The 27,003-nt window shown below is 38.5% G+C and overlaps 1 protein-coding gene across 1 annotated transcript; it reads left to right on the top strand.

Moving 5' to 3' along the window:
• Positions 1–281: 281 nt before the first annotated feature.
• Rab5a (RAB5A, member RAS oncogene family) lies at positions 282–26,895 on the top strand. Its single transcript, XM_051204187.1, has 6 exons — positions 282–356; positions 4,824–5,078; positions 18,832–18,983; positions 19,453–19,575; positions 22,044–22,137; positions 25,533–26,895. The coding sequence occupies exons 2-6, from the start codon at positions 4,916–4,918 to the stop codon at positions 25,646–25,648; spliced, it is 648 nt and encodes a 215-aa protein (XP_051060144.1). The 5' UTR covers positions 282–356; positions 4,824–4,915; the 3' UTR covers positions 25,649–26,895.
• Positions 26,896–27,003: the final 108 nt, after the last annotated feature.

Below are 27,003 nucleotides of genomic sequence, written 5' to 3'. Positions count from 1 at the left end.
CGGAAGTGAGCACGCGGCGTACTTGGCGGCGTGCGGCTACGTGGCGGAGCCGGCGGAAGTAGTTTCTTTGCTGGACCCTGAGTGTTTGTGTTTTGGTTCGTGAAGGAGCCTGGCGGCCTGAGGGGGAGGAGGCGGAGGGAGGAGGAGGAAGTCGTCGGAACTCGAGTGCGGCGACTGCGGAGGAGGATAGAGGAAGGCGGAGCGGAGAGGCGGAGAGGCAGAGACGCATCCCGGCAGGGGCGGCACGGCGCTCGGAGCCCCGCGCCGGCCAGTGTGAGCAGCCGCGAGCAGGCGGCGCCTGCAGCGCATCCGATCTCGGGCCGTGCGTGGCCTCGCTGCCGGGAGCCGCGCCCCAGGTAAGCCGCCCTGGGGGCGCGTCCCCTCGGCTCCGGGCTGTGCCCGGCTCTCCAGGCAGGCTCTGCGGGGCCTCAGCTCTAGGCACTCATGCGGCCGGCAGCTCCGGAGCCTGGGATGCGGGACGCGCCGAGGGGTGACACCCTCTTCCCAAGATGGCGCCGTGGGCCACGGCGGTGTCCGGCCCAGTCGTGAGGTCTCAGTCCTGGCCGGGCCGCGGCCGCGGGGAGTGGTGGCTCAGGAGCTCGGCCACGGGGCCCGGCGGGGCTGCTGGCCCCGGCACCCCGAGTTGGTTCTCGGGTGCTCCGGGAATCCGGGCCTACAGCAGGTGGGGTTTGGGAGCTCCGCCTACCTCTGACTGGCTTGGCCGAGCTATGGAATGGTGGGGTTCTCTTGTCTTTCTTGGGACCGGGTGAATCAAGGCCGTCGGGTTCTCTGCAAGCAGGTTAACATCCTGACACTTCCAGAAGTTTAAAACTTGGACTGTCACACTTGGCATGTTTAATTTGTGCCTTGTTGAAGTGTATTCATCAAAGTGCTGCATCAGTTGCTTGTAGGTAGCTAATTCAACAACAACAAAAACCCTATTGTATGGCTCTCGGAATACTGAGGACTGGCCAGATCATTCCTAATGTAAAATTTGAACCCGTAGGGTTGTGAGCAAAGTACAATTTAAGGGCTCAGTAATTTTTCGAATTGAAGGTAAGAACTGTATAAAGTAATTATCGTTTTCAAGATGTATGATGCAAATTATGCAAAAGTTTTGTCAAAATAAGTACAAGCAGCGAGTACAAAGAATTGCATGTAGCACTCGTGCGTGTGTACAGTGTGTGTGTGTGTGTGTGTGTGTGTGTGTGTGTGTGTTTGTGTTTTGTCAGGGGTTGAACTCAGTCAACTGTGTGTGCTGAGCAAGAGCCCTGCTGGCTATTCTCAGCCTTGCACTTAATTTTTAAATTAACATTAATGTGGTCAATGTGTGTATGTTTATAATTTGGCTTATTTCCTGTTTGAGGTCTTTGGAAGTAAAGATTCAGTAGCTTTGAACTTTAAAAGGCGCTGAATATGGAGGCACCCATCTGTCATCCCAGAACTCTGGAAGCTGAGGTAGGAGGATACGGAGTTCCAGGCTTTCCCTAACTTACCCCTGTGCTTGCCTAGGCTACAAGTTCCTCTTTCAAAAAGATGGGGTGGGAAGGGTAAGGAACACTTAAAAAGCAAAACTATGATTTTTTTTGTTCACTTTTTCTGTGAAAAATCCGATGTTTCCCTGAAATTTTAGAAGTACTGTGGACTTTCAGAGTAAGTTTTGTCCTGGATAAGTCATTTATTGTTTTGTAGGTAAGGAATTACTGGGAAAAGCAGCTGAAAGTGTATCTGAAGGTGTGTTGATACCTTCTCAGTTTGCTTGACAGTCTGTTGATCTACAACATTATCTCACCAAGAGACCATTTAAATTGCCAATTTCAAGCACTGTGTACTTAATAGGCACTGTATTAGAAATTACAGATGTTATCTTAATTCTCACAGTAGCTATTTAATGGATATCGAGATTTGGAGATTTGGAAATTATAACTTTGCTCTGGCAGATATTGGCATAGCCAAGACTAGACTTCAAAATCTGTTCCTGCGAATTGAGGAGAAATGGAAGTTTTATTCATTTATTTTTGAGACACGCTCTCACTGTGTAGCTCTGGGTGGCTTGAAATATGCTTTGTAGACCAAGCTGGCCTGGAACTCAGAGATTCATTCACCTTCCTCTGGACCCAGGTGCTGGCATTAAAATCTTAGAGACTGCTGAGTCTTTTTTTTTTTTTTTTTTTTTTTTTTGGTTGGGGCAGGGTTAGAGACAAGGTTTCTCTGTTGCTTGACTGTCCAGGAACTGGCTCTGTAGGCCAGATTGGCTTTGAACTTAGAGATCTTCGTGCCTCTGCCTCCCTAGTGCTGGAATTAAAGGTGTGCACCACCACTGACCAGCAACCATGTCTATTCTTCTGAGACAGGGCCTTGCTATGTCTTTCTGACTGACATGTTTTCATTTCAACTTCCCAAGTGCTAGGCTGGAATGGTAGTTTTGTGTTCTCTTGGTTAGAAGTAGCTCAAATATCATTTTATCTGTAAATTTATCCGTATGTTTGGAAAGGTACGTAATCTTCAAAGCTATTAACTAGATCACACCAGAAGAATGTATCTTAAAGACTAAGCAGAGTTTGGTGGGGCATACTTTTAACTCCAGCTCTTGGGAGGTAGAAACAGATCAGATTCCTTTGAGTTCTATGACAATCAGGGTTTTATATATAGAGGGAGACCTTGTCCTAAAAGAACAAAAACAAAGATCTTATGGATATTTTTATCATGAATTTGTCATTGGGAAGAGAGTTCCATTATGAACTCAAATTTTATGAGGAATACAAATTTCTACATGAAGTGCAATTTTTTTTGGGGGGGGGAAATGACGAAATCCTAAGTGTGTTTTGTTGTTAATAAGCTTATAAGCTACATTTACTTTAGTTTGTGTTCCTGTGTGAAGGTGTATGCATTCCATAGCATTTGTGTGTGTATCAGACTGGCAACCTCAGATCTTGGTCCTCGCCTTTTCACAATACACGGTTCCCAGGATCCAAACCTACACTTATACTGCAAGTGCGTTACTCAATGACTTTTCTTCTCCTTTTTGAAACAAGACCTCTATGTAAGCTCAGGCTACCCTCAGGAATACTTCACAGCTCTTCTTCTGGGTATTGGGATTTACAGGCTTTTCCCATCCAGGTTCCTTGTATTGATAAAAGGTTGGACTAAGCTATTACAATTGATTTGTGAGTAAACTGAAAAGGATGTTTCAAATATTTGCCAGTTCTACCAAGATTAAAAACAAGCTGGATGTCTTGGTGCAGATCTTAAAAGCAGGAAGTATGAAGATCATTTCTATGCTACTTTGTGATACCTTGTCTAAAGAGGAGGGGAGGAGACTGCCTCTCAGGCTAGCTTTTTCCAAATGCAATGCTAAACAGATATCCCCCAAAATTACTGAAAGGAAATAGGTCACTCTTAAGTCTACCAGATAGAGAAATTCTTACCATCCAGGCTCACAAACTTGGGAATTACTATTAAAATGAAAAATGTATCATTTAATGGAGGCCTTCAAATAATAAACTGTAGGATTTGTTCTAAAACCTTTCCATTTATGAGCATAACTTTTCTTCAAAAATAATATTAACCCAAGTAGTATGACATTGTAGCCTGATTTTCTTTTTTATTAACTTTTATAAAATTACTTCAAAAGTATAAAAGTACGTAAAACACAGAAGGAGAGAATGAATATTTAATAGTACTAGGAAAGCAAGCAGAATGTTAATAAACTCTGGGTGTTTTTATGCCATCTAATTCTTCAAACAGGATACATCTCATTTTATTTCTTCTCAAGATTGTAAAATAAGGTAGGCAATATTACAAATATTTAACAAATGAATAACTGAGGCCCTTAGAATCAACCAAATTGCCTGAGATAAATGTGAATTTCATAGCTAAGGGCTGATAGGACATAGAACCTGATTTTCTTTTCTTCATTTTAAAAGATTTGCATGTGTGTGTGACTGTCTGTGTCAGTGTGTGTGTCAGAGGAAGATGACAGATCACCTGGAACTAGTGTTACAGGTTGTGGATCACCCTAGAAGCTGAACTCTAGTTACATAGAATAGCAGTACTTAGACTAAACTGCCATCTTTACGGTGCCCAGACCCTGAATTCTTATTGACCTCTCAAATTGCTCTGTCAACAGTTGCTCTGTGATCTCAATGAAGTTACTTAACCTTATGGTACCTGTTTCCTTATTTATAAGATTTGTAAGAGTACTTGATACACAAAGTCAAGTCTTCTTTATTTTTATTTATTTGGGTTTGTTTTTGGACCTAGAGCCCACTACTTGCTGGAAAAGCACTATAACAATTCCCAAAGTCAAATTGTTGAAGATTAGTTGTTTTGTTTTGCTGTCAGGTGTGATATGTTGTCTGTGGCTTTGAGCTCCTACTTCAGCCTTCCCAAGTTTGGAATAGCTATTGCTACCACACCCTGTGAAAACTTGCCTCATTTACTAATTTCTTCTTGTTGTTGTTAACATACAGAGGTAGGTTATAGGCGATGTTTTCATTTGTGTCATTCTTCCCTGTCCACTCCATATTCTCCAATCCTCTGCAGATTGTTCTCTTCTGCTTTCATCCCATATAGATTCTATTACTTTCTCTTCTTCCCTGAGCATCTTCTCTCTCTTTAGACTTCTCACCCTCCTTTTGAAGGTTAACCTTAGGTGATTTTAGACTTAAATATTGTGCCATTATTTGCCTTGAAATAAACTAAATGACTTTGGCTATGTACTTGGTCATTACAATACTTTATTATTAAACTTACTAATATTAAGTCACTAATACCGATTTACTTAGTTTTGATTTGTTTATTTATTATTTGTGTCTCCACAGGTATTTTTTCCAGAAAGAAAACAAAATTGATACCCTGCATCCTGGAAGTTCATTTGGGAAACTGAAATTAGGGACTTCTTTCAAATTTGGACATGGCTAATCGAGGAGCAACAAGACCCAACGGGCCAAATACTGGAAATAAAATATGCCAGTTCAAACTGGTACTTCTAGGAGAGTCTGCTGTTGGCAAATCAAGCCTTGTGCTTCGCTTTGTGAAGGGCCAATTTCATGAATTTCAAGAGAGTACCATTGGGGGTGAGAGTCTTATTTTCCTTTTAATCATTTAACTGAGTCATACATTAATAAATATTTGTTCTAAATGTGATTTTTGAATCAATAAATACATCATGCAGGGAAGAAACGCTTTTAGCAGAAATTAGACTTTAATATTTTAATTTGGTGTTTTATTTTGTTTGTAAATAAGTTATTATACCATAAGCTAGTCTGAAATTTGGATTCTTATTGTCCTGCCTCCACCTCCTAACTACAGGGATTATAGGTGTACACTACCAGCCCAACATGATTTTGAGGGTTAAACAATATTTAATGGGGGAAAACTTTTAAAAACAAGCTAGATGAGGGTGACACAAGCTTATAAATCAGCATTCCTGAAGTGGGAGGACTGAGTTTCAGATCACTGGCAAAGATATAGGAAGATCCTATCTCAAACAAGATAGCAAAGCACAAAATTAAAATGTCTTCTTTGTTTGGATAGGAAAGTCTTTTCAGGACACAGTCTTGCCCTGTATCCCATGCTTTCCATGAACTCTTGGTGATCCTACTTGTTTTAACCTCCAAGTGCTGGGGTTACAGGTCTGGTTACCATGCCTTGACTATGTTGTTTTTGAGACAGGATCTCAAATCTAGCAAGGCTTTATTTAATAGCTTTTTTTTGGGGGGGGGGCTTTTGGGGTGGGAGGGAGACATTCATAAGATAGGTCTCATGTTAGCCTAAGGTGGTCTGGAACTGAACTGAGCTAGGTATTTGTTGATGACCTTGATTTGATCTTCTACCCCCAGAATGTTGAGATTATAGTTGGGCCTCCACACCCTATGTTTGTGGTGCAGGGGATGAAACCTAAGATGTTGTGCATGCTAGGAAAGCACATTACCAACTAAGATATGTCTCTAAGCCTCAGTAATTTTTCACACAATGTTTTTATCTTAAATCTTTCCTCTATCAAATACTACTATTATTAGGTTAGGGAAGTCACATGTTTATTTTCCTCTTACATGAATCAGAAATAACAGTGCCTTGCCTGAAATGAAAGCAGATGTCTTAATGTCTTAACTGGCAGAGAATAAATGCTTAGTAAGTGCATCTAAACAAATACCAGTGTAGCTTTTTGCTGAGTCATTTCTAGCATTGTTGATATGTTATATAATAATAATTTCGGTGCTAGCTGCTTAGTATTTTGGTTTAAGATTTTAAAAGTTTAAGTGGAAGCTATAGAGATGGCTAAGCAGTTGGGAGCACTGATTGCTCTTCCAGAGGTAAGAACTTCAGGCTGAGATTATCTTTACTTAGACCAGTGGTTCTCAGTTCTAGATGGAAACCCCTTCGGGGTCAAATGATCCTTTCAGAAGGGTTGAATATCAGAATTTATATTATAATTCATAAAAGAAGCAAAATTATAGTTATGGAATAGCAACAAAATAATTTTATGTTGGGGGGGTCACTATAACATAAGGAACAGTATTAAAGGGTCACAACCTTTCGGAAGGTTAAGAACCACTGACTTAAGACAATAAAGTTCCTTACTATAATTTACAGTTGCTAGGCATGATGGTGCATCCCTTTAATCCTAGCACAAAGAAGCAGAGGCAGGTGCATCCTTTGGGATTTGGAGGTGGAAGCAGCAGACTAGAGTTCAGGCTAGCTTTGGCTATGAATCTGAGGCTAGCCTGCTCTATGTAAAATACTGCCTCAAAACACAGTACCATTAACAGTATGAGAGTGGAGTGTAGTGGAACACAACTTTAATCTCAGCCCCCCCCCAGAAGGCTCAGGTCAGCCACCACTGCATATTGAAACTGCCTAAGTTAGGGTTTCTTTTGCTGCAGTGAAACACCATGATCGGAAAGCAAGTTGGGGAGGAAAGGGTTTATTTGGCTTATATTTCAGCAGTACTGTTTATACTGAATGAAGTCAAGGATAAGAACAGGGCAGGATCTCAGAAGCAGGAGCTGATGTTGAGGCCATGGAGGGGTGGGTGCTGCTTATTGGCTAGCTTCCTTAAGGAACCCAGGACCAATAGCCCAGGAATGGCATCCCCCACCCCCATTGATCACTAAATGAGAAAATGCCTTACACTTGGATCTCATTGAGGCATCTCCTAAGCTCAGGCTCCTTCTGATGAGTTTGGCTTGTGTTAAGTTGACACACAAAACCAGCTAGTACAGAGACCCTGTCTCAAAAAACCAAAAAAGGGTAACAATTTACAATAACATACTTCCTGTAATCAGTTTTGTCTGTTGAGACATGAGAATAGCTGTGAGTTTTAAGGCAGCCTAGGCTACATGAGACCTGGCTCGAAACAAGAACCAATGACAAACCAGTAAACCAGTAACAAATGAAATACAAAAAAACTAGAAAGCAAATACTACCTAAACCTGAGATTACCTAAAGAAATTAGTTCTGAAAACTCACTTGCACAGATATATGAGCGTTTTACAGCCAAGTTTTCAGAATTAGGCCTGGTAAAAAGCTTTTTTTTTTTCTTTTTTGGAGACAGAGTTTCTCTGTATTGCTTTGGAGGTTGTCCTGGAGCCCGCTCTGTAGACCACAGAGATTTGCCTGCCTCTGCCTCCCGAATCCTGGGATTAAAGGTGTGAGCCACCAACGCCCAACCCTGTTAAATTCTTAAAATATTTTAAGTTCATTCTGGGTTTTCACAATTATGCCTGGTCATTTGACTGCATACTCAACAGCAAATGAGTTACTTGTTAAGAGGGTTACTTGGGGGAGAATGCACAGGTAAATGGAATATTACCTGTATGTACGTATGTTAAAGTTTCTAGTTATTGCACTTCGTGATAATGTAACTGAAATATTAGTGGTGTAGCTCTTTTGTGTTCACAATTTTTAAAATGTGGGTATGTTTATTGGCTTAATGTCTTCAATTTTTTGTTTTAGATGCAAGATTTTATTTACTCTAACCCAGGCTGACCCCTACTCACTGTGTAGCCCAGGCTAGATTTGAACTCATAACAATCTTACATTATCTTGCTGGAATTATTGGGCCATCACACCCAGCAATTTCTTTTGTTTCTTAGGACAGTGTCTGTTGGCTTTGTTTTATTTATCGTTATGTTATGTATTGCATGAATATGGACAGAATTGTGTCACAATGCATATTTGTATGGCAGAGAACAACTGGGGCTTTTTTTTTTTTAAACCTAGAGATATTTTACATCCTAAAATTACATTTTCATTGATAGATAACACATGATAGTTTGATTCAGGTGTTGAATGGTATGTGCAAATATGCTGTTAGTATATTTAACTTTTATTCTTCACTTATCCCTTGTGCTCTGTCCTTGCAGGGCTCCAGGGACTAGGGCAGTGAGGGATGAAGAAAAGGCAGATGATGGACACACAGAAATTGCTGGGATTGGTGGACTGGGATCTCTGATGGAGAAACCACTACACCCCAGATGCTCAACACGTTTACTATATAGAGTTGAGCAGGCAGGCAATTACGAATGGATAAACAAGGAGGCAAGTTTGGCCAATCTTGGTGATAGTGGCTGTATGGGAATAGTCCTCAGGCTATAAAAATCCCAGGGGAAGAAAGCTATGGTGGAATTTTCTGCACACACTGTCAAAACTCACATCCCTCTGAGCCTGAGGGTATAGGGTCCTTGATAGGGTGAGTTTGACAAACCCTTTTCAACAACACACATTTTGCCTAGGACTTTTTTTTTAAATCAGTGCTTTTTATAATATCTTAATAAAACTAGGGGGCAAATAAGTTTATTCCAAAATGAAAAGAAAAGCCAACTGAAATGTTTGCATTAACTGTATTTTTATTTGTATTTGTTTTGATTTTTGATAAAGGGTCTCTTTATTATAAGCTGGTCTGGAACTCATAGTAATTCTCTCTTCCTTAGGACTGGTATTTATAGGTGTGCGCCTCTATATTCAGCTTTCACATTGTTGATGGTACTGTTTGGTTTTTGGTTTGTTTTGTTTTAGATGGGATCTCATGTAGAGCATCTTGGCTTTGGACTCACTGTGTGAGCTAGCTGATTTGTACTGCTTTCACCTCCCCAAGTTTTGAGTACAGATTCATGCTAGTACCATACCCTGCTTTTTGTTATAGCTACTTTTAAAGAAAATGTTGGCGAGACCCAAATGTGGGAAAGGAGCTTATTTTAAATAAGGGTAGCTCAGACTGGCCCTGAATTTCAGGTCCTTTTAAACTGGACCTGGTTTAATTTATTGTTTGATTCATGAAAAAGAGATGCTTTTAAAATACATTGCTGTTTCAAGGGGATGGGGGTTCTGTTCTTTGGTTTTTCAAGAGAGGGTTTCTCTATGTAGCCTTGGTTGTCCTGGAACTTGCTCTGTAGACCATGTTGACCTCAAACTCAGAGATCCACCTGCCTCTGGGTGCTGGGATTAAAGGTGTGCGCTGCCACTACTTGGCTATTTCTAGATTTTTGTTGTTGCTGCTATTTGGTTTCTTTTGGGCTTTGAAAAGCTCTCCATCTGAAGCCCAGGCAGTTTTTGGCTTAGAGTGATCTTCCTGCTTCAGCTTCCCTGAGTGATGAGACTATAGGCATGAGCTACCACATCTAATTTATTGTGTTTTTTAATGCAAAGATAAAAGTAATTTGCTGTATCTTTTGCTTTTAGGTGAAAGCATTATTTCCTCTTATAACATTTATGCCCATGGGTTTGTAAGTCTTTATTAGATGTTGGTAGAAATTTGATTTTTTTTTTATAGTAGTTTGTGCCACTTAGGACATAAGGAAATGATGTTTCAGTAGTTAACAGTCCTTACTCCGTATAATTGAAATATTATTGAGTAGGATTGATTGCAATACTATAAAGAACTTGTTGATATTTTGTTTACAGTATTGGAGATTGAAACTAGCTAGTGCTCTACCATTATGCTATATCCCCAGCCCCAGGTGTTCTTTTTAAATTTCACGTCATGTTGCACACTTTTAATTCCAGCAGTTGAGAAGTAAAAGTAGGCAGATTCTGACTTTGGGGATGATTTGATCTACATAGTGAATTTTAGGACAGCCAGGACTACATAGTAAGACCCTGTATCAAAAACAAAAAAATCTTGGGTCTATATTTAGTGGGAAAGTGTTTGCCTATCATTCATAAGGTCATAATTTGAACCTCCCTAACCCCCCACTCTTATCTCCTCCTTCGAGCAAGTGCTGAAGCCCCCAGGATCAAGAAATATAGGGTCATACATATATACACCTAATAATGGTCTAGTTAATTTTTTTTACCCTATTAAAATTGATTGCAAAGAATCATTGTGAATCATGAATATTAACTTTTGCCATCTCAGTTTTGTTAGGGTTAGGGTGCTGGTGCTGTTAAGTATTCAAAGCTGCTCAGCATAATGGCTTGACCAAGGAGATCTAAACTAGTGAACTATCTCTGTTGGTTCACTTGGCTATTGTATACTAAGGCATAATATATTGTCTGAAATTCATTACCTATCTCCTAACACTGTTGTACTTGAAATCACTTGTGACCTACTTGTGTTAGCTGAGCATAATGGTACACAACTATAGGGAGTTGGCAGGGATGATGAGTTCAGCACCAGCTTCAACTATGTAGTAAGTTTGAGGTCTTATCTCCAGAAGGAAACAGAAATTCAAGACATGTTTTGTGTTTGATACAATTTTGACACAGCTGACTTTGAATTCACTGTGTAGTGATGACCTGTTTCTTCTGTTTTTACCTTCCTAATGGTAGAATTATAGACCAGTGAGCCTGGAGTGGAGTATGCAGTGCTGGGGACTAATTCCATGGGTTAGTATTGAATAATAGGAACTACTACCACCTAAGCTACATTCTTAGATCAATTTGAGAAGATTTTGCTTTTTTTTTTTTTTTGGTCAGTGTAGGTACTCAGAGGATTCTGGAGGTCAGAGGAATAATTCTGGGAGTCAATTCCTTTTGCTGTGTATTCTGGGGATGGTTGTCAGGCTTGTATGACAAGCTTCCACGGCCATTTTGCTGGTATCAACTAGTCTGATATAAGCATAAACTCTAGCTACTTTTTTTACTTTACTTTATTTTTTTTTTTTTTTTTTTTTAACTCTAGATACTTAATGGCTAGTCCATCAAGAAGAGATTTTGATTTTTCAAGACAGGGTTTTTCTGTGTAGCCCTGGCTGTTCTGGAACTTGCTCTGTAGACCAGCCTGGCCCCAAACTCAGAGATCCACCTGCCTCCTGAGTGTTGGGATTAAAGGCATGTGCCACCACCACTCTGCTCAAGAAGAGATTTTTGTTGGTATCTCATATTGAACTTTTTTCTTTTTATATTGTTAGCCTTAGGGATTGAATCTAGTGCCTTCCTCGGCCATGCTAAACAAACACTCTACCACAGAATTATAGCCCACACAATGTTTTTTTTCCTCTTCATTTTGAGACAGTATCTCATTAAATTGTTCTGGTTGTCTTTCAACTTGCTAAGTTTTTTAAATCAAGCCATATATTTGAAGATAATCCCAGTATTTTACAATTTTTTTTTTTTTTTTTTTTTTTTTGAGACAGTTTTGCTATATAATCCAGGCTGGTCTTGAAATCACAGTTCTCTTGCTTTATCTACTACTACTAAAATGACAAGACACTGGGGGTGGGGGATTATGTTTGAAAAATAAAACATCATAAAATAACAGTATATTTTGAGCTTTATTGCATTTGTATCTAATTTGTAAATTTCAGAAAGATGTCACTTTACAGAAACAAATTAATTTATTAAGACTGTACCTCAAGTGTATACATGTTCATTCATTGGATTTAGACCAAATACTTCTAAGTTTCATCAGAACATTAGCATGAATGTATAAAAACATTAATTAATAGTTGAGGAAAGCAAGGCAATAGCTTATTTAAATAGTTTACCTAAGGTTTTTGCAGTTGACTCAAGGTAGGTCCTTATGCACATGAGGTGTTTTGGTTTGCTTTTTTCTCAGAAATTGAGACTAGAAAATCAGTACATATGATAAGCATTATGCTGTGTAATCAAATATATGGGAGTTATTGACTCATTTTATATATCAGAGAAAATGTGAAAGTAGTTTCAAAAATTTTGTCTTAGAAAAAGGAGGTAAGAGACTGAATGTGGTGGTGTATTCTTTTAATCCCTGCACTCTGGAGGCAGTATTGAACTGATCTCCATGAGTTACAGGCCAGTCAAGACTGCATAGTGACACCCTGTCTGAAAGAAGAAAATGGAGTGGGGGGGCCGAGATAGATAGATAGATAGATAGATAGAGAGAGAGAGAGAGAGAGATAATGGAGGTTTACAGTGAATATCCATGATACCACTTTATTTTTTGTCCTCTGTGGCTGTTTGCCTCCTGCTCACCTCCATTTTGCAATTCTTATAGCTGTAGCTGTACATTCCTTTATAAATTATGTTTGCATGTGGTTGCGTATATGGGGATCAGAGGATGACTTGAAGTTCTCTTCCATGGGTCCTCAGAATTGGACTCAGTTGTAGCAAGCTGGCTTTTTACGTTTTACTTCAACCTAGATTTTTCCCTGACAAGAGCTGAGTTCAAGCATGGGTGCTAGGAAAGTACCAGCTAGAAGCTAGAGACTTTTTTATGACCAAGCTAAAGTTACAGTGTCAGTGCCAGTCATGTTGTAAGTAAAATATAGTGTGACGTCATTGCTGTTAGGTCTCCTGGAACATACAATCAATGTACAATCTCAACAGAAGAGCTTCCTCAGTTTTCTTTATAATGATCATATGACTGTTCTGTTTTCTTTGTTAATGGTAAAATTTCTCAGTGTTTCTTTATCATCACGCTTTCTTTAGTACCTTGCAATCTCATTTTTGTGGTTTCTTATTTTTTCTTAGCTACTCTTACACACACACACCCCTACCTCCATGGTGCTAGCACCATGTTTTTAAGTTATGCAAAATATCCTGCTGCTGAGCTGTGTCCTCAACTCCAGTATGAGACATTTAACCCCTGCTTTTCTGTTTGCAATTTCAGGTTACAATCCAGTAGTGGATATCATCTTCAAATGTTTGCTCCTGAACTTCTGTAATGTGATTCTTTTTTTTGTTTTTGTTTTTCGAGACAGGGTTTCCTCTGTGGCTTTGGAGGCTGTCTTGGAACTAGCTTTTGTAGATCAGGCTGGTCTCGAACTCACATAGATCTGCCTGCCTCTGCCTCCCGAGTGCTGGGATTTAGCGCCACTACAGCCTGGCTTCTGTAATATGATTCTTACATATGGTTATAAAGTTAAAAGAAGCTTTAATGACTGAGATTTAAAGGGTTCCTGACTTCTCATAAGTTTTCTCCCTTAGAACACTGCTAGTTTCTGTGGGTGTCTTGGTTTAATTCCTGTTCATCTGCATGGATTTGGGAGGTTACTTTAATTTGTTATTTTGGACTGGAACTCAAAACATCCTGGCAGCTCAGCCTCCCAAATACTGTGGGTGCCAGCACCCACATCTCTTTTCTGAGCTTTCTTCCCTATCTCAGCTGGGTATGGTAGTATAATCCCAGCATTCAGGAGCCAGAAGTGGGTGGATTACTGCCAAATTCAGGGCCAGTCTAGTCTGCCAAAGGAGCTATAGGCTAGCCATAGTTACATAGCAAAATCCTGATTTTAATAATTGTTCAAGATGTTTAAAATATGTGTGAGTATTTTGTTTGCTTACATATGTATATCCTCCTGCATACCTGATACTTGAGGTGGCCAAAAAGGAGGAGGGCATTGGATCCCCTGCAATTGCAGGTGGATGCTGTGAACCAAACACAGTCCTTTACAGAGGCCCTCTTATAAATGGTGAGCTAGCCCCTCGTTCCCAACTTTTAACCTCATAACTTTCCTTTTTTTTTTCTCCACTTCTATGTTGTAAAATTCTTAACTTGTAATAAAAACTATACTAAAGTGTTCTGTAGACTTTTTCCACATCAGCTAAATCTCTTACATCTAACTTAATTATATTAGCTTTTTTCTGTGGTATATGTTCAGGAGTCATGGTACTAGTTACTAAGACATGGCTTTTGTTTGGTTTTATTTTTTTATTACAAAGAAGAATTTTATTACCAGATGAACAGATGAAGAAGTAAAATATTATGAAATGTGACATTAGGCAGCAGATAAGGAATTAGGCAGTAAGCAAAATCATTAATTCAACATTTCAGAATCTCTATTGATACCACCCCCCCTTCTGGTCCACTAGAAATTAACATAAACATATTTACTAGTGTTTTGTCAAAGTCTATATCTGTTATTGCTTTTATTTTTTCTCCATTCTCTAATTTTCCCTTTCCCCTTTGCCATTTTTCTTATCTTCCCTCCTTTTGTTTTCTTTTCCCTTCTCATTAAAAAGAAATTGACTGAAAATCATAAAATTAATCATCAAGATAAGTAAATTGTGACTAATTCCTGTGATTGTTGTTAGCACTTTTCTGTGGGCCCAAATGGATGCATGGTCAGACATCAGTTGTAAGAGCTTATGTTGTTCTTGACAAACAGTGGAGGAGGAAGGAGTGGTAAAGTGATATTTTCATGTTCATTTTGTGAAAAGGGGGTGAAGGGGACTTGTGAGGCATAAATAGTGCCACAGAAAGGATTGTAGTCAAAACCCAAATAGGAAATGACTATGCCTCCCATGCAGCATTTTTTGCTGCATCTCATGACTGAATTCGATAACAGATTTCCTGAGGAAAATAGAATAGCAAGTCACATAGATGGTTGCTGTTGAAGAATTTCTACTCTTAAAAGCACCTGTTTGTTTAAGGAAGCCCATCCTACTGTGCTTAGGACCATAAAGATGTCTTGGTGCCAGAAGTAGAATTTGACATATAGTGTGAAACTGGCATTAAGTCAGCACCTAGTAAATAAATACCTGTTGATGGTTGGGCCATTCATCTAATAGGAGAAATAATTAAAGCAAACACCATAATTTAAAAAGAAACAGTCCTAAAAGTTAAAACCATGAAGCATATTCTTAGTATACTTTATAAAGGCAGAAAGACTGAGGAAAGAAAAAGAGGAGAGGGAAGGAAATGTTTGGACATAGAATATCTGAGTACAATAGCATAAACATTTTCACTTGTGTCATTTTATGAGGTAGTATAAAACTACAAATTTTGGTGTCATTTTAGGAGTGAGGAAAGGACCAGAGAAAAAGAAAGCAATTCATAGCACCTGTTATCTTAGCACTAAAAGTGTAGCCTAAAAATGAGGTGGACTAAAGTCTCAAGAGTATCACTCAACTTATACTCAGAGTCAAAAATCAATAGAGTAAAGTTCTCTTGCGTTCAAACTGTATTCAGTCACAAAGACAAGCTGCAGGTGGCAAAAAAGAGTTTTTTGTAGGGACATGTGAACATATAACAATAGCCAGTTGTAATTAGTAATCTAAAACTCCTATCCTGCTACACCTGGGAGGGACATGCAAGCACAGTCCAAGAACAATTCCCTGTTTTTGAGGAAACTGGTCAGAAGACTCCTGGCTTGTTATCTTAGTGTTCTCCCAGGCACTCAGTCTTCTCATACAACTCCATTCTTGGGCTTGTTCTGACAATCCCTTAGGTTTATGTATGAATCTTAGCACTGGCTGGCCTTGAATTCATGATTATTCTTCCAGTGAATAAATGCTGGGATTACAGGTGTATATCACCATGCTTGGACTAAAGTATTCTTCTGTATTGGCATTTCTTGGTAAAACTAGAATTGGAATAAAAACAGAAGTATTTTGCTACACCACTTGACCTGAATTCAGTCACTATAACCCACACAATGGAAGGAGATAACCAGTTTCTAAAAGTTGCCTTCTGACTTATACTGTGGCACACATACATGCCCAGTCTTTTTAAAGAGTTGTTTTACCTGCATGTATATTGTCTGTGCACCTTGAATGCCAGATCTCCTGGAACTGGAATCTCAGATGAGTGTGAGCTGCCATGTGGTTGCTGGGAACTGAACGCAGATACTCTGCAAGAGCAGGAAATGCTCTTAACTGCTGAGAGTCAGCTCTCCAGCTCCATTTTTTTTATTTGTTTTGTCTGTATATCGAGTTCCAGTACAGCCAGGGCTATTTAGTGATACTATATCTTGGTGTAAATAAAAAAGAGACAGGGAAAGGAAAATTAAAAATTCTTAAGCTAAAGGAGAGGGTGGGTGCTAAAGAACTGATGGCTCAGTGATGAAAAGTGTATCCTTTGCAGAGGACCAAGTTTGCTTCCCACATCTGACATACACAATAAACATACAAATAATCACTACACAATAAACATACAAATATGACCATTGAGCATCATGACACACCTTTAATTCTGTCAGCGGCAAAAATAACTTTAAATTTGAGGCAGTCAGGACTGCATAGAGCTTACATTTATTAGTGTGTATGTAAAATGTAATTTTTTCCCCTTAGAATGGGAGAGGATCTGGTGACCTTAAGTTTAAACTCTAATTTACATAGTGATCTGAACTATGCCATTCATACACACAAAAATAATAAACATGCCTTTAAAAAACATTGGAACTGGCAGAGACTAACAGCATGCACAAGATCTGCACAGGTTCAAATCAGACAAAACTCCAGCAAGGAGAAGGAAAAGTCTTATTCCTAACTATCAAGAAGCTATTTTCAATTGATACCTGCAGGAAAAGGGAAAAAGAATTTTATCTGATATGTCACACTCTATCGTAGGCCCCATCCCCAAGAGTGAGTAGTTGACCAATACAGTGGACTCCTATGATTTGTTTTTGCTTTTTTTTTTCTTTTATGCTTTATGGACTTTTTAATTTTATTTTTGGTCTTACTGGACTGGATTTGTTTGTTTTGATTTGATTTCCTTTTTTTTTTTTTTTCCAGAGAGAGATTGTGAAGTTTGGGGGTATGGAGAATTTGGAGGAAGTTGGGAAGGTGCCTTGGTTAGGATTTCTTTCTATTGCTGCAACAAAATACCATGACCATAAAGCAAGTTGAGGAGGAAAAGGTTTATTTGGCTTACACTTCCAGATCATAATCCATTATTGGAGGAAGTCAGAACAGGAACTGGAACCTGGAGGCAGGAGCTGATGGAGGAGAGCTGCTTAATATCTTAGCCTGCTTTCTTACAGACTTTAGGACCACCTTTCCAGGCATGGCACCACCCACCATGGACTGGGCCCTCCCCTAGTGGTTATTAGTTTAGAAAATGCCTTACAGCTGGATCTCATTGAGGCAATTCTCAACTGAGAATCTTTCCTCTCTGATGGCTTTAGCTTGTGTCAAGTTGACACACAAAACCAGCCAGTTCAGAGAGGAAAAAATACGATCAAAATATTGTATGAAAAACAAAAAAAAGTATATGGGGCTGGAGAGATGACTCAGAGGCTTAGAGCACTGACTGCTCTTCCAGAGGTCCTGAATTCAATCCCCAGCAACCACATGGTGTCTCACAACCATCTATAATGAGATCTGGTGCCCTCTTCTGGCCTGCAGGCAGAACACTATACATAATAAATAAACAAATCTTTAAAAAAAGAAAGAAAAAAATGTTTAAACTAAAGAGGAACATTGAATCTGTTTAACAAATAAGATTTGTACTGAAACGATGAGTATGTATTTGCACCTAGATATTTGTAAGGGCTTGGTTTTAGAAAACTCAGGTTCTTCATATGAAAGGATATTGTTTGTATGTAACTGTGTACCTGTAGGGAGGGGAGTTGGAGGGAGGGTGATTGGCTTTGTGATGCTTCATGTAGACAAGGATGGCATTGAATTTACTATGTGCCCAATATTGACTTTGTATCTGGTCTTCCTGCCTCCCACTCCTTGTGGGCTAGGCTTACTGTCATGTACCATGGTATCTTGCTTATATGCTCCTGGGGATCTAACCTAGTTTTGTATATGCTAGACAAGCACTTTCCTTACTAAGCTGTATCATCAGCGTCTCCCACTATCTTTCAATTATGTCTAGATACTTACAATGCCTGAACACAATGTAAATGCTATATAATAATTTTACAAGAATAATAATGGTGGTAAAAGTATATTTTTATTTTGTGCATATTGTTCTACCCCCTACCCAAAAGTTTTTGATCCTTGTTTGGTTGAAAATATGGATTAAGAATACCATGTGTAGCCAGGCAGTGGTGGCACGCACCTTTAATTCCAGCACTCAGGAGGCAGAGGCAAGTGGATCTCTGAGTTCGAGGCCAGCCTGGTCTACTGATCAAGTTCCAGGACAGGCTCCAAAGCTACAGAGAAACCCTGTCTCAAAACAAAACAAAAACAAACGAACAAAAAATACCAAGTATGTTACGTTTCTCACTGTTTCTTAAATTATAAAGCAAATTAAAAATATGGTCTTAAACTTTTTTACTGTTGGGGATTGAACTGAAGTTTGGGTAGACTAGACAAGTATTACTTGCCATACAATTTTTAAAATGTTATAAAGAATGTTATCTGATTTTACTACTAAGGTCTTATGAAAAAATGTATTTATCTAGCTTTTAAGCAACTTCACTAGGTATATGGGGTTGGGGCTTAGCAGGATCTGAGTTAGTGGAATAAGAACTGAATGTTGTCTTTTGAGATCAGTGTATATCCATTTTTCACACAAATGTTGGTAGAACACTTGTTTAGCATGCCTGAAGCCCTGAGTTCCATCCCCAAGCACCACATAAACTGGTTGTGATACAGCACCAATGGAGAGGTAGAGGCAGGAGGATCAAAAATTCAAGGTCATCCTTGGCTATGAAGTGAATTCCAGGCCAGCCTGACCTTTGTGTCTTAACAAAAAGTTGAGAAAAATTTACTGGAGATAATTTTCTTTTTCAGCTGCCTTTCTAACCCAAACTGTGTGTCTTGATGACACAACAGTAAAATTTGAAATATGGGATACAGCTGGCCAAGAACGGTACCATAGTTTAGCACCAATGTACTACAGAGGAGCACAAGCAGCCATAGTTGTGTATGATATCACAAATGAGGTGGGTATAAAATCTTACTACCCTGAATTCAGTTTGAATAATCATTTTTTAGTATTTAGAATTTGGTTAAAGATTTTTGGAAATTCCTTTGTTGTAGTAAGTCATAACATTTCTGCCAAAGCTTTTGTGAGTGAGATAGAAGATAAAGGTGTCTAAATGATACAGGAGTCATGCTAGACCAGTGATCCTCAACCTGTGGTCAAGACCCCTTTGCAGTTTTGAATGAACATTCCACAAGGGTCACCTAAGACCATCCTGCATATCAGATGTTGACATTCGATTCATAACAGTCGCAAAATTACAGTTTTGAAGTAGCAACAAAAATAATTTTATGGTTGGGGGTTGCCACAATGAGTAACTACTAAAGATTTGTCGCATTAGGAAGGTTGAGAATGACTGCTCTCTCATAGAAGATGCTTCCTAACTCTGATTTGAGCCTGTGCCAAATAACTTTTTCTTTGTTTAACAGGAGTCCTTTGCAAGAGCAAAAAACTGGGTTAAAGAACTTCAGAGGCAAGCAAGTCCAAATATTGTGATAGCTTTGTCAGGAAATAAAGCTGACCTAGCAAATAAAAGAGCTGTTGACTTCCAGGTATGTGGAATTTTATTTTCTCTTAAAAGCATGTTTATAAGTAATTTTAAACCATGAAAATAGTTGAAAACAGACTTACATATAAACTACTAATACATAAAATATTTTTCCTGATAGTGTCAGGGATATAGCTCAGGTGATGTGTTGGTGGGTGGGTGGGATGGATGGATGATAGATAGATAGATAGATAGATAGATAGATAGATAGATAGATAGCAGTTTGCCTAGCATGTGTGTGTGTGTGTGTCTTGGTTTCTATCCTGAGCCACTGCATAAACCAGAGAGATTGTAGCACATACAGTACCAGGGGAAATAGAAGGAGGAGAATGGGAGTGGAAGTGGGATTAAGGATAGACAGCTTGGGCTATGTGAGTCCCTGTCTCTTTCCCAAAAAAATAATTTCATGAAAGGTGGCAGAAATACTGTTCTATACCTTACATCCCTCCACTCTCTTATACACACCTGAGAAAAGCTGGTGTTCTTCCTGCTTTCTAATGTACTTGCATACTACATCTGTTACTACACGAGTGTATGCACACATACACATTTAGATAGTTGTCCTTAAAAGGAAATTAAAAAACAGAAGCTCAACTGCTCATCATCTGAGGCCCACAATGTGGCTTAGCATATAAAGCTGCTGAGTTTTCTATGCCTAGAAATGCAGATTGTTCGCTAACCGCCATATGCATATTGGTGTATACATACCCCAAACATAAACATACATATGTACATGTACACACTAAATAAATAAACAAATAATTTTATTGTGTATGTGTGAGTGTGTATGTAAAAATAGTAATTTTTGAGCTAGGTATGGCAGTGCACCCCTATAATCCCATCACACCAATTGGGAGGTAGAGGTAGGATTGTCACAAGTTTGAGACTAGCCACTAGCCTGATCTTTTGCATAGTTATGTGGTAACCAGGGCTTCACAATAAACCCATCTCAGAAGAGGAAAAAGAAGGGGTCGGGGGTGGGAAGCTTCAGATATGTAAGAGTCTTAATAGACAAAGGTGCTATTATGACAACCTGGAGTTTTAGAACAGAATACTGACTGCAAGTTGTCATCTAAACCTCTAGTGTGGCTCCTCGATCTCCAAATAAATTAATGTTAAAAAATTGTTAAGACCAGGCTGGGCATTGGGGATGCACGCCTTTGATCCCAGCACTAGGGAGGTAGAGGCAGGCAGATCTCTGTGAGTTCCAGCCCAGCCTGATCTACAGAATGAGTTCCAGGACAGGCTCCAAAGCAATACAGAAAAACCCTGTCTTGAAAAACCAATAAATAAATAAATTTGTTAAGACCTCCAGTTTGTGTACATTTAAGATAACTAATTCATAATGTACTCTACTATAAAACAGTATATGAATGAATGCTAGTCATTTAAAAACAAAGATCTTAATAGATTTATAAAAGCTGTTTCTGTATCTCTTGCTATGGCCAAATACATAGATCTGTGATAGAATTCTTCGTGACATTACATGAATAGAGAGAAAGGAAGCTGCTACTGTAGCTTGTTAAGCAGAACACTTTTTTTTTTCTTTTTGAGACAGAGTTCCTCTGGGTAACAGCTTCCTTGAATTCTTAGAGATCTATCTGTCTCTGCCTCCCAAGTGCTGGGATTAAAGGCATTTGCTACCACCACCCGGCAACTTCATTTAATTCTCAAGTCAGCTATGTGAAGTCTTTTATCCAGACAGTTAAGCTCCCTAGCAAAACATGTTAGAGAACTTCAGTTATGTTGAAAAGTGGCCCTGTGCTTTAACAGCTCAAAGGAGTCTCAGTTGTTCCTACTCAAGAATAGCTGTGAGGAGGACCAAGGGCAATAATATAGATAGGCTGCAGAGCGTCACAGAAATATTGCAATTTTGATAATGGAATTGTAATGCCATTGAAAATTAAACATGAGGATGAATTTCCGTAGTTGGTGCCAGTGTTAAGACATTGAATTTCCATTATTTATTGTAAATTCTATCTTTATCTTTAAAAGGCACAATAAAAATTGCCATTGAAATTAAAGATTTATCATAAAATGATACGCTGTCCTCAAATTCTTATTATGATTAGGTTTAATACTAGACATGATCAAGAGTGGAATAGGCAAAAAGTTAAGGTTAAAAATACATATGGTGAGTTATCCCACTCATTGTTTCTTCCTTTGTCACAGCATATTCTCTGGCTATAATAAATCAATAAGTAATAAAATAATATGTAATCAAATAAGGAAATCTATAAAATAAAGCAGGTTCAATATATGTTCAAGGAATAAATCTTTTTGGTTTTTCGAAACATGGCTTCTTTGTAGCTTTGTATCCTGTCCTGGAACTCCATCTGTAGATCAGGCTGGTCTTGGAGTAGCAGAGATCATCTATCTGCCTGTCTCTGCCTCCTGAGTGCTGGGATTAAGGGTGTGTATGCACCACCACTGCCCAGCTAAGTCTTTTTTTTTTTTTTTTTAAATAAACAGGAAGCACAGTCCTATGCAGATGACAACAGTTTATTATTCATGGAGACATCAGCTAAGACATCAATGAATGTAAATGAAATATTCATGGCAATAGGTAAGATTAATAATATTTTTCAAATGATAAGCAAAGTATTTGGTTCATGCCCTCTAAAACATTATTTGGTTTTCTTAACTGATTATACTATTTTTTTTAAGATCCTGTCCACTAAACAATATTTTGTTAGGAATACTGTAAAGACTGGTTGGCAAGCAGGACATAGTAGCCAGCCTGTTGGTCATAAGACCCTGCCTAAGAGTGAGGTTAAAAAAAATTTACTGTCAGGACCCCCCCCCCCCCCGGAATTAAATCCAGGGCCTCCAGCATGCTGTACCTATCACTGAGCTACATTCCTAGCCTCAGTAATGTCGTTCATTCATGAATTAATATTGGGTTATATAATATAGCTGTATTAAAAGTTGATCTCATAGGTAAGAGGTAAATTTTCCTGTGTACAGTAGTCTCTTATTTGTAGGGAATATGTTGCAAGACACACTGTGAATTCCTGAAACTATGGATGATGTTAAGCCTTTTGGTACTTCTGTCCTACGTATACATAGAGATGGAATAACAAAACTAGCATAGATTTCCTTTTCCTTCCCATTTTCACAAAGATTCATTTCTGCCTGGAAAAGGGATCAGACCCCATTTCTTAAATAATGGTAGGCAAGTGCTGTACTATGAAACTACATCTCCAGTGTTGAAGGTTTGTTTCCATGAGTTTGAGTTTCACTGATGCTGAGTTCAAGTTTAGGTTTTGTACCTCAGACTTCAGAGTGCTGGGTTTATATGTGTACCAACAGACCTGGCTTGGAAGTTTTCTTTTTATTCTTTCTTTTTCTTTCTTTCTTCTTCCTTCTTTCTTTCTTTCTTTCTTTCTTTCTTTCTTTCTTTCTTTCTATTTATTGTGTGATTGTTTTGTTGTTGCTTTGAGGTAGGGTCTCAACTACCAACAGACCTGGCTTGGAAGTTTCCTTTTTATTCTATTTATTTATTCATTGTGATATTATTTTGTTGTTGCTTTGAGGTCTCAAGTACCCGAGGATGACCTTGTACTTGTGCTTTAGGGCCATTCTAAGTAAAATAAGGGTTACTTGAACTTGAACACTATGATACCAAGGTACTCTGATAACCAAGGTGGCTACTAGTAGGTAGGTGTAGTTGGTACATACTGTTGGAATGTTAGACAGAGATGATCCATGTTCAAGGCAGGAAGATGGTGACAATGAAATATTTCAACATGTACCTTAGAATAGCTTTTGTTTAATACACACCTGCACACAGGTGCTCTTGATTGTGGAAGCCAGAGGTTGACATTGCGATGTTTTCCATTATTTCTCCATCTTTCATTTTTAAACATTTATTTTGTGTGTGTGCCATAGCACAAATGTAAAGGGCAGGACAATTTCTGGGGCTTACTCCTTATACCATGTAGGTTCCAGATATGGAACTGATGTCATAAAGGTTGGCAATGAACAACTTTACCTCATGAATTGAATTATCTTGCTATCACATTGTTTTGAGCCTCTTTTTTTTGGGGGGGGGGGTGTTTTGTTTGTTTTTGTTTTTCTAGACAGGGTAAAGTGTTGCTTTGGAGCCTGTCCTGGAACTCCCTTTGTAGACCAGGCTGGCCTCTAATTCACAGAGATCCACCTGCCTCTGCCTCCCAGTGCTGGGATTAAAGGCTTGTGCCAACGCCCAGCTGAGCCTGAATCTTTGAACTGTACGCTCATCGAAAATCCCAAGATCTACCCCTAGTGGTGGAGTTACATTTTCATACTTTCACATGGGTGCTGAGCATCCAAACTCAGTCAGAATTTACTGGTTACACAACAAGCATTCATTAACTGAACCTGTTTTATTTTTGACAGAGTCTTACTGTATAGCCAAGACTGGCCTGGAACTCCAAATCCTTTTGCCTCAGTCTCCCAAGTGCTGGGATTACACTTTAGACTTCTTTTTAAGACTTGTAGGCTGGGCAAGTACCTCTGTGGTACAGTGCTTGTGTTATATTTCTGAAACCTGACTCTATTCCTCGATTCCAGATTTTGTTTCAAATTAAACTCTTTCCTTTCTTTAAAGAAATCTCCAGTGTAAATGGAACTGTGGTCATTTCCTTGATAAAGTTAGCATCTCAAATCACATAGTACAGTCCAGTGAGCAAAATCAGTTCTTGGTGCTGTTTACTTCCTTCCTCCTCCTGATCTCAGTCAGATGTGATTATAGAAAGTCCTTAGAGGAGTAGGCTATAGAGAGAAATTATGCACATTCTAAAACCCAACTCAGTATTTATTTTAATACAGCCTATAGTGCTAGCTTATACTGTTACTAGTACCATTGTTAATCTGCTTATTGGGCATTGCTTGTAAATACATTTGACTGAACATTTATCTTTATTGTACTTTGGTACCTACTGGCTCTAGAGCCATTCTTAGGGTGGCCCAGTAGAAGCTGTCTTTCCAAACATCAGTATAAGTGCTCACTGGATTTGCTTCTCGCATCTGAGGTGCTAAAGATAATATTGATGTGGGGAAGGTAGGAAAAAATAGTTTTAAAAAATGCAGGATGAGGGTGTGTGGCTTAGTGGTAGTTGTTAATGTGTAATGTGCAAGCCCCTGGGTTTCTGGCACAAAACAACAAAGGTCCAGGATTCCAGGTAGGGATTGGATTGTACTATTCAGGAATATTGCTGCTTTGTCCTCAGGATTAAGCCATGGATCTAGCAGGTGCATTTTTAGTGGGGAGCACTACTAAACCACTATTAGTCATATAGAACCACAAAGCTATTTGTGTATAGTAAGTATCATTATTTGTAAATCAGATTAAGGTTCTCATAGCCCAAGAGGGGAAAACATAGATGTTTAAAGGGTGTGTCTGTTTTACTTAGTTTTGTTTTTCAAAATGGAGTTGTGATATGCTTCTCAAGCTAGTTTTAACTTCCAGGGCTCAAGTGATTGTCCCAACTCATTCTCCAGAATGAATCATGGAAATTGCAGTCATGTTCCACCATGTCTAGCAGATTGTATATAATAAAAATGTAATGATTGTAAAATAGTTTGAGTATATCTAGTGGTAGTGGAGTTGCCTAGTTTGCATGTGAACCAATACAACACAAATTAAGTAAAATGTTATTTCTGTGGGAATTGATATAAAAATTATGTATACTTCTAGTTAAATTTAAGTTTAAATGGTATGCCTACAGTTGGCCTCTACCTACTTCACAAACACTAAAGAAATTAAATTCCTTTAGTACAGCAAACCAGTGGTGTATTTTTGGGGGGTTATTTGGTGTTTGGCTTTACCTTCTGGCTTTTAATAGATAAAAAATTTTTGAAAAGAGCATACTTAAGTCAGTCACGTAAAACTTTGGAGATAACCCAACTGGGAAAGAGTATTATATATAAGTAGGTCTAAGTGGTTTTATAATTTTATTTTGGTCATTTCTTTCTTAGCTAAAAAGCTGCCAAAGAATGAACCACAGAATCCAGGTGCAAACTCTGCCAGAGGACGAGGAGTGGACCTTACTGAGCCTGCACAGCCTGCCAGAAGCCAGTGTTGTAGTAACTGAACTTCCTAAGTGGCAAAAACCATGGTGTGGGAGCATTTAGCCGGCCCAAATGTGACTTCCAAAAAGAGACTTATGGTAGAATCAAGTTTCTAATACTGAATTATTTTGAGTGTTTTGAACTTAATTTTTAATAACATGCATGTGTTCTTCCAACTAATGTTTCGGCAGTAGAAAGGGAAAAGAGAACTGTGTACAATTTCTTCATGGGAAAGTGCAAGGAAACCATTCATCTCCAATGGGTATGGATCCACATTTAACCCACCCAGTCTCCAACCTGGGATAATAGTCATGTGTAAAGATTCAAAATTACTAATGTGAGTGAGCTTTAGGAAAACATTTTTAGAAGACTAAAAATATTTATGCTTAGCAACAGAAGACATGCAAATGGTAATTTCTTATATTGGCTAAAAAGTGTACATTCCACATATTAATAAAATAATCCAAAGAAAACAGTCCTACATCTCCAGAAAGAATATTACTGACATCTTACTCAGTCCTGTTATTTTTTAATTTGACTGAAAAGTCATGTGTAACCCTATCTTGTTTTAGGAATATAAAAACTGATAAATGCATTTTAATGGATAGTGGTCCTTTTGTGTGAGCTCTTCAACAAAGTGGAAACAAACCAGGTGTCTGATTTCTCTTTAATCACTGTTGGCCATTACATAGAGATCTGTCTGGAGCAGGAAGGGAGCCCTGGTTCCCTTTGGACATGATTAGTCAGTGCACTAACAATTATGTACATTCAAACGTGATTTTAAATATGATCTTCAGCTGTACTGTAAATAGAGTACTGCATTGTAGCTTCCATGTTTATTATTTTCTGTAATATTTAAGAATTGCCTAAGTGCATACAAAATGTACAGATACTAAAAAAGCTAATTATTTCTTTCTTCCCCCATGAAAGGAAGGGGCTTTGCTGTTCTTACATGGCTAGAACCATAATAAACACTGTACCTGCAATTTGTAACATAAGTATTACAATGCTATTAGTAATAATCTTGAAATCTTGTTTTTCAAAGTCCATTTTATTTTGATCAGTATATTGCACTAATTATTTTAGGTATTTTCGTATTTTCATTATATGAAATCAACCATGGGTCAGATGATTTAATCTATTTAAGTGTTGATCTAATAGCAGAACTTGTACATTTTACAATAACTCAAAATTAGTAAGGAAAACAGTTCACCAGTGTTTAGTTTTATATTGAGGTGCTCAGGTTGGAATAAAGTGGTATAAAAAGCAACACTGAGTTTTCTTTCTCTTTAACATAACACACATCATATATAACCGGAAACTTTTGTGTTTTTTTTCCTGTTTAGAATGATTCTCGGAGTCATGATCTGTCTTATCT

Source organism: Phodopus roborovskii, unplaced genomic scaffold (assembly GCF_943737965.1).
Source record: "Phodopus roborovskii unplaced genomic scaffold, PHOROB, whole genome shotgun sequence".
Lineage (NCBI taxonomy): Eukaryota > Metazoa > Chordata > Mammalia > Rodentia > Cricetidae > Phodopus > Phodopus roborovskii.
This window is presented reverse-complemented; position numbering and strand designations above follow the sequence as displayed.

Excerpts from the sequence above, each read along its gene's own strand:
- Rab5a (XM_051204187.1), top strand. The coding sequence starts at position 4,916 with ATGGCTAATCGAGGAGCAACAAGACCCAACGGGCCAAATACTGGAAAT. Across the intron at positions 5,079-18,831 it reads TCAAGAGAGTACCATTGGGG|CTGCCTTTCTAACCCAAACT; the intron begins GTGAGAGTCTTA and ends TTTCTTTTTCAG. Across the intron at positions 19,576-22,043 it reads AAAGAGCTGTTGACTTCCAG|GAAGCACAGTCCTATGCAGA; the intron begins GTATGTGGAATT and ends TTAAATAAACAG.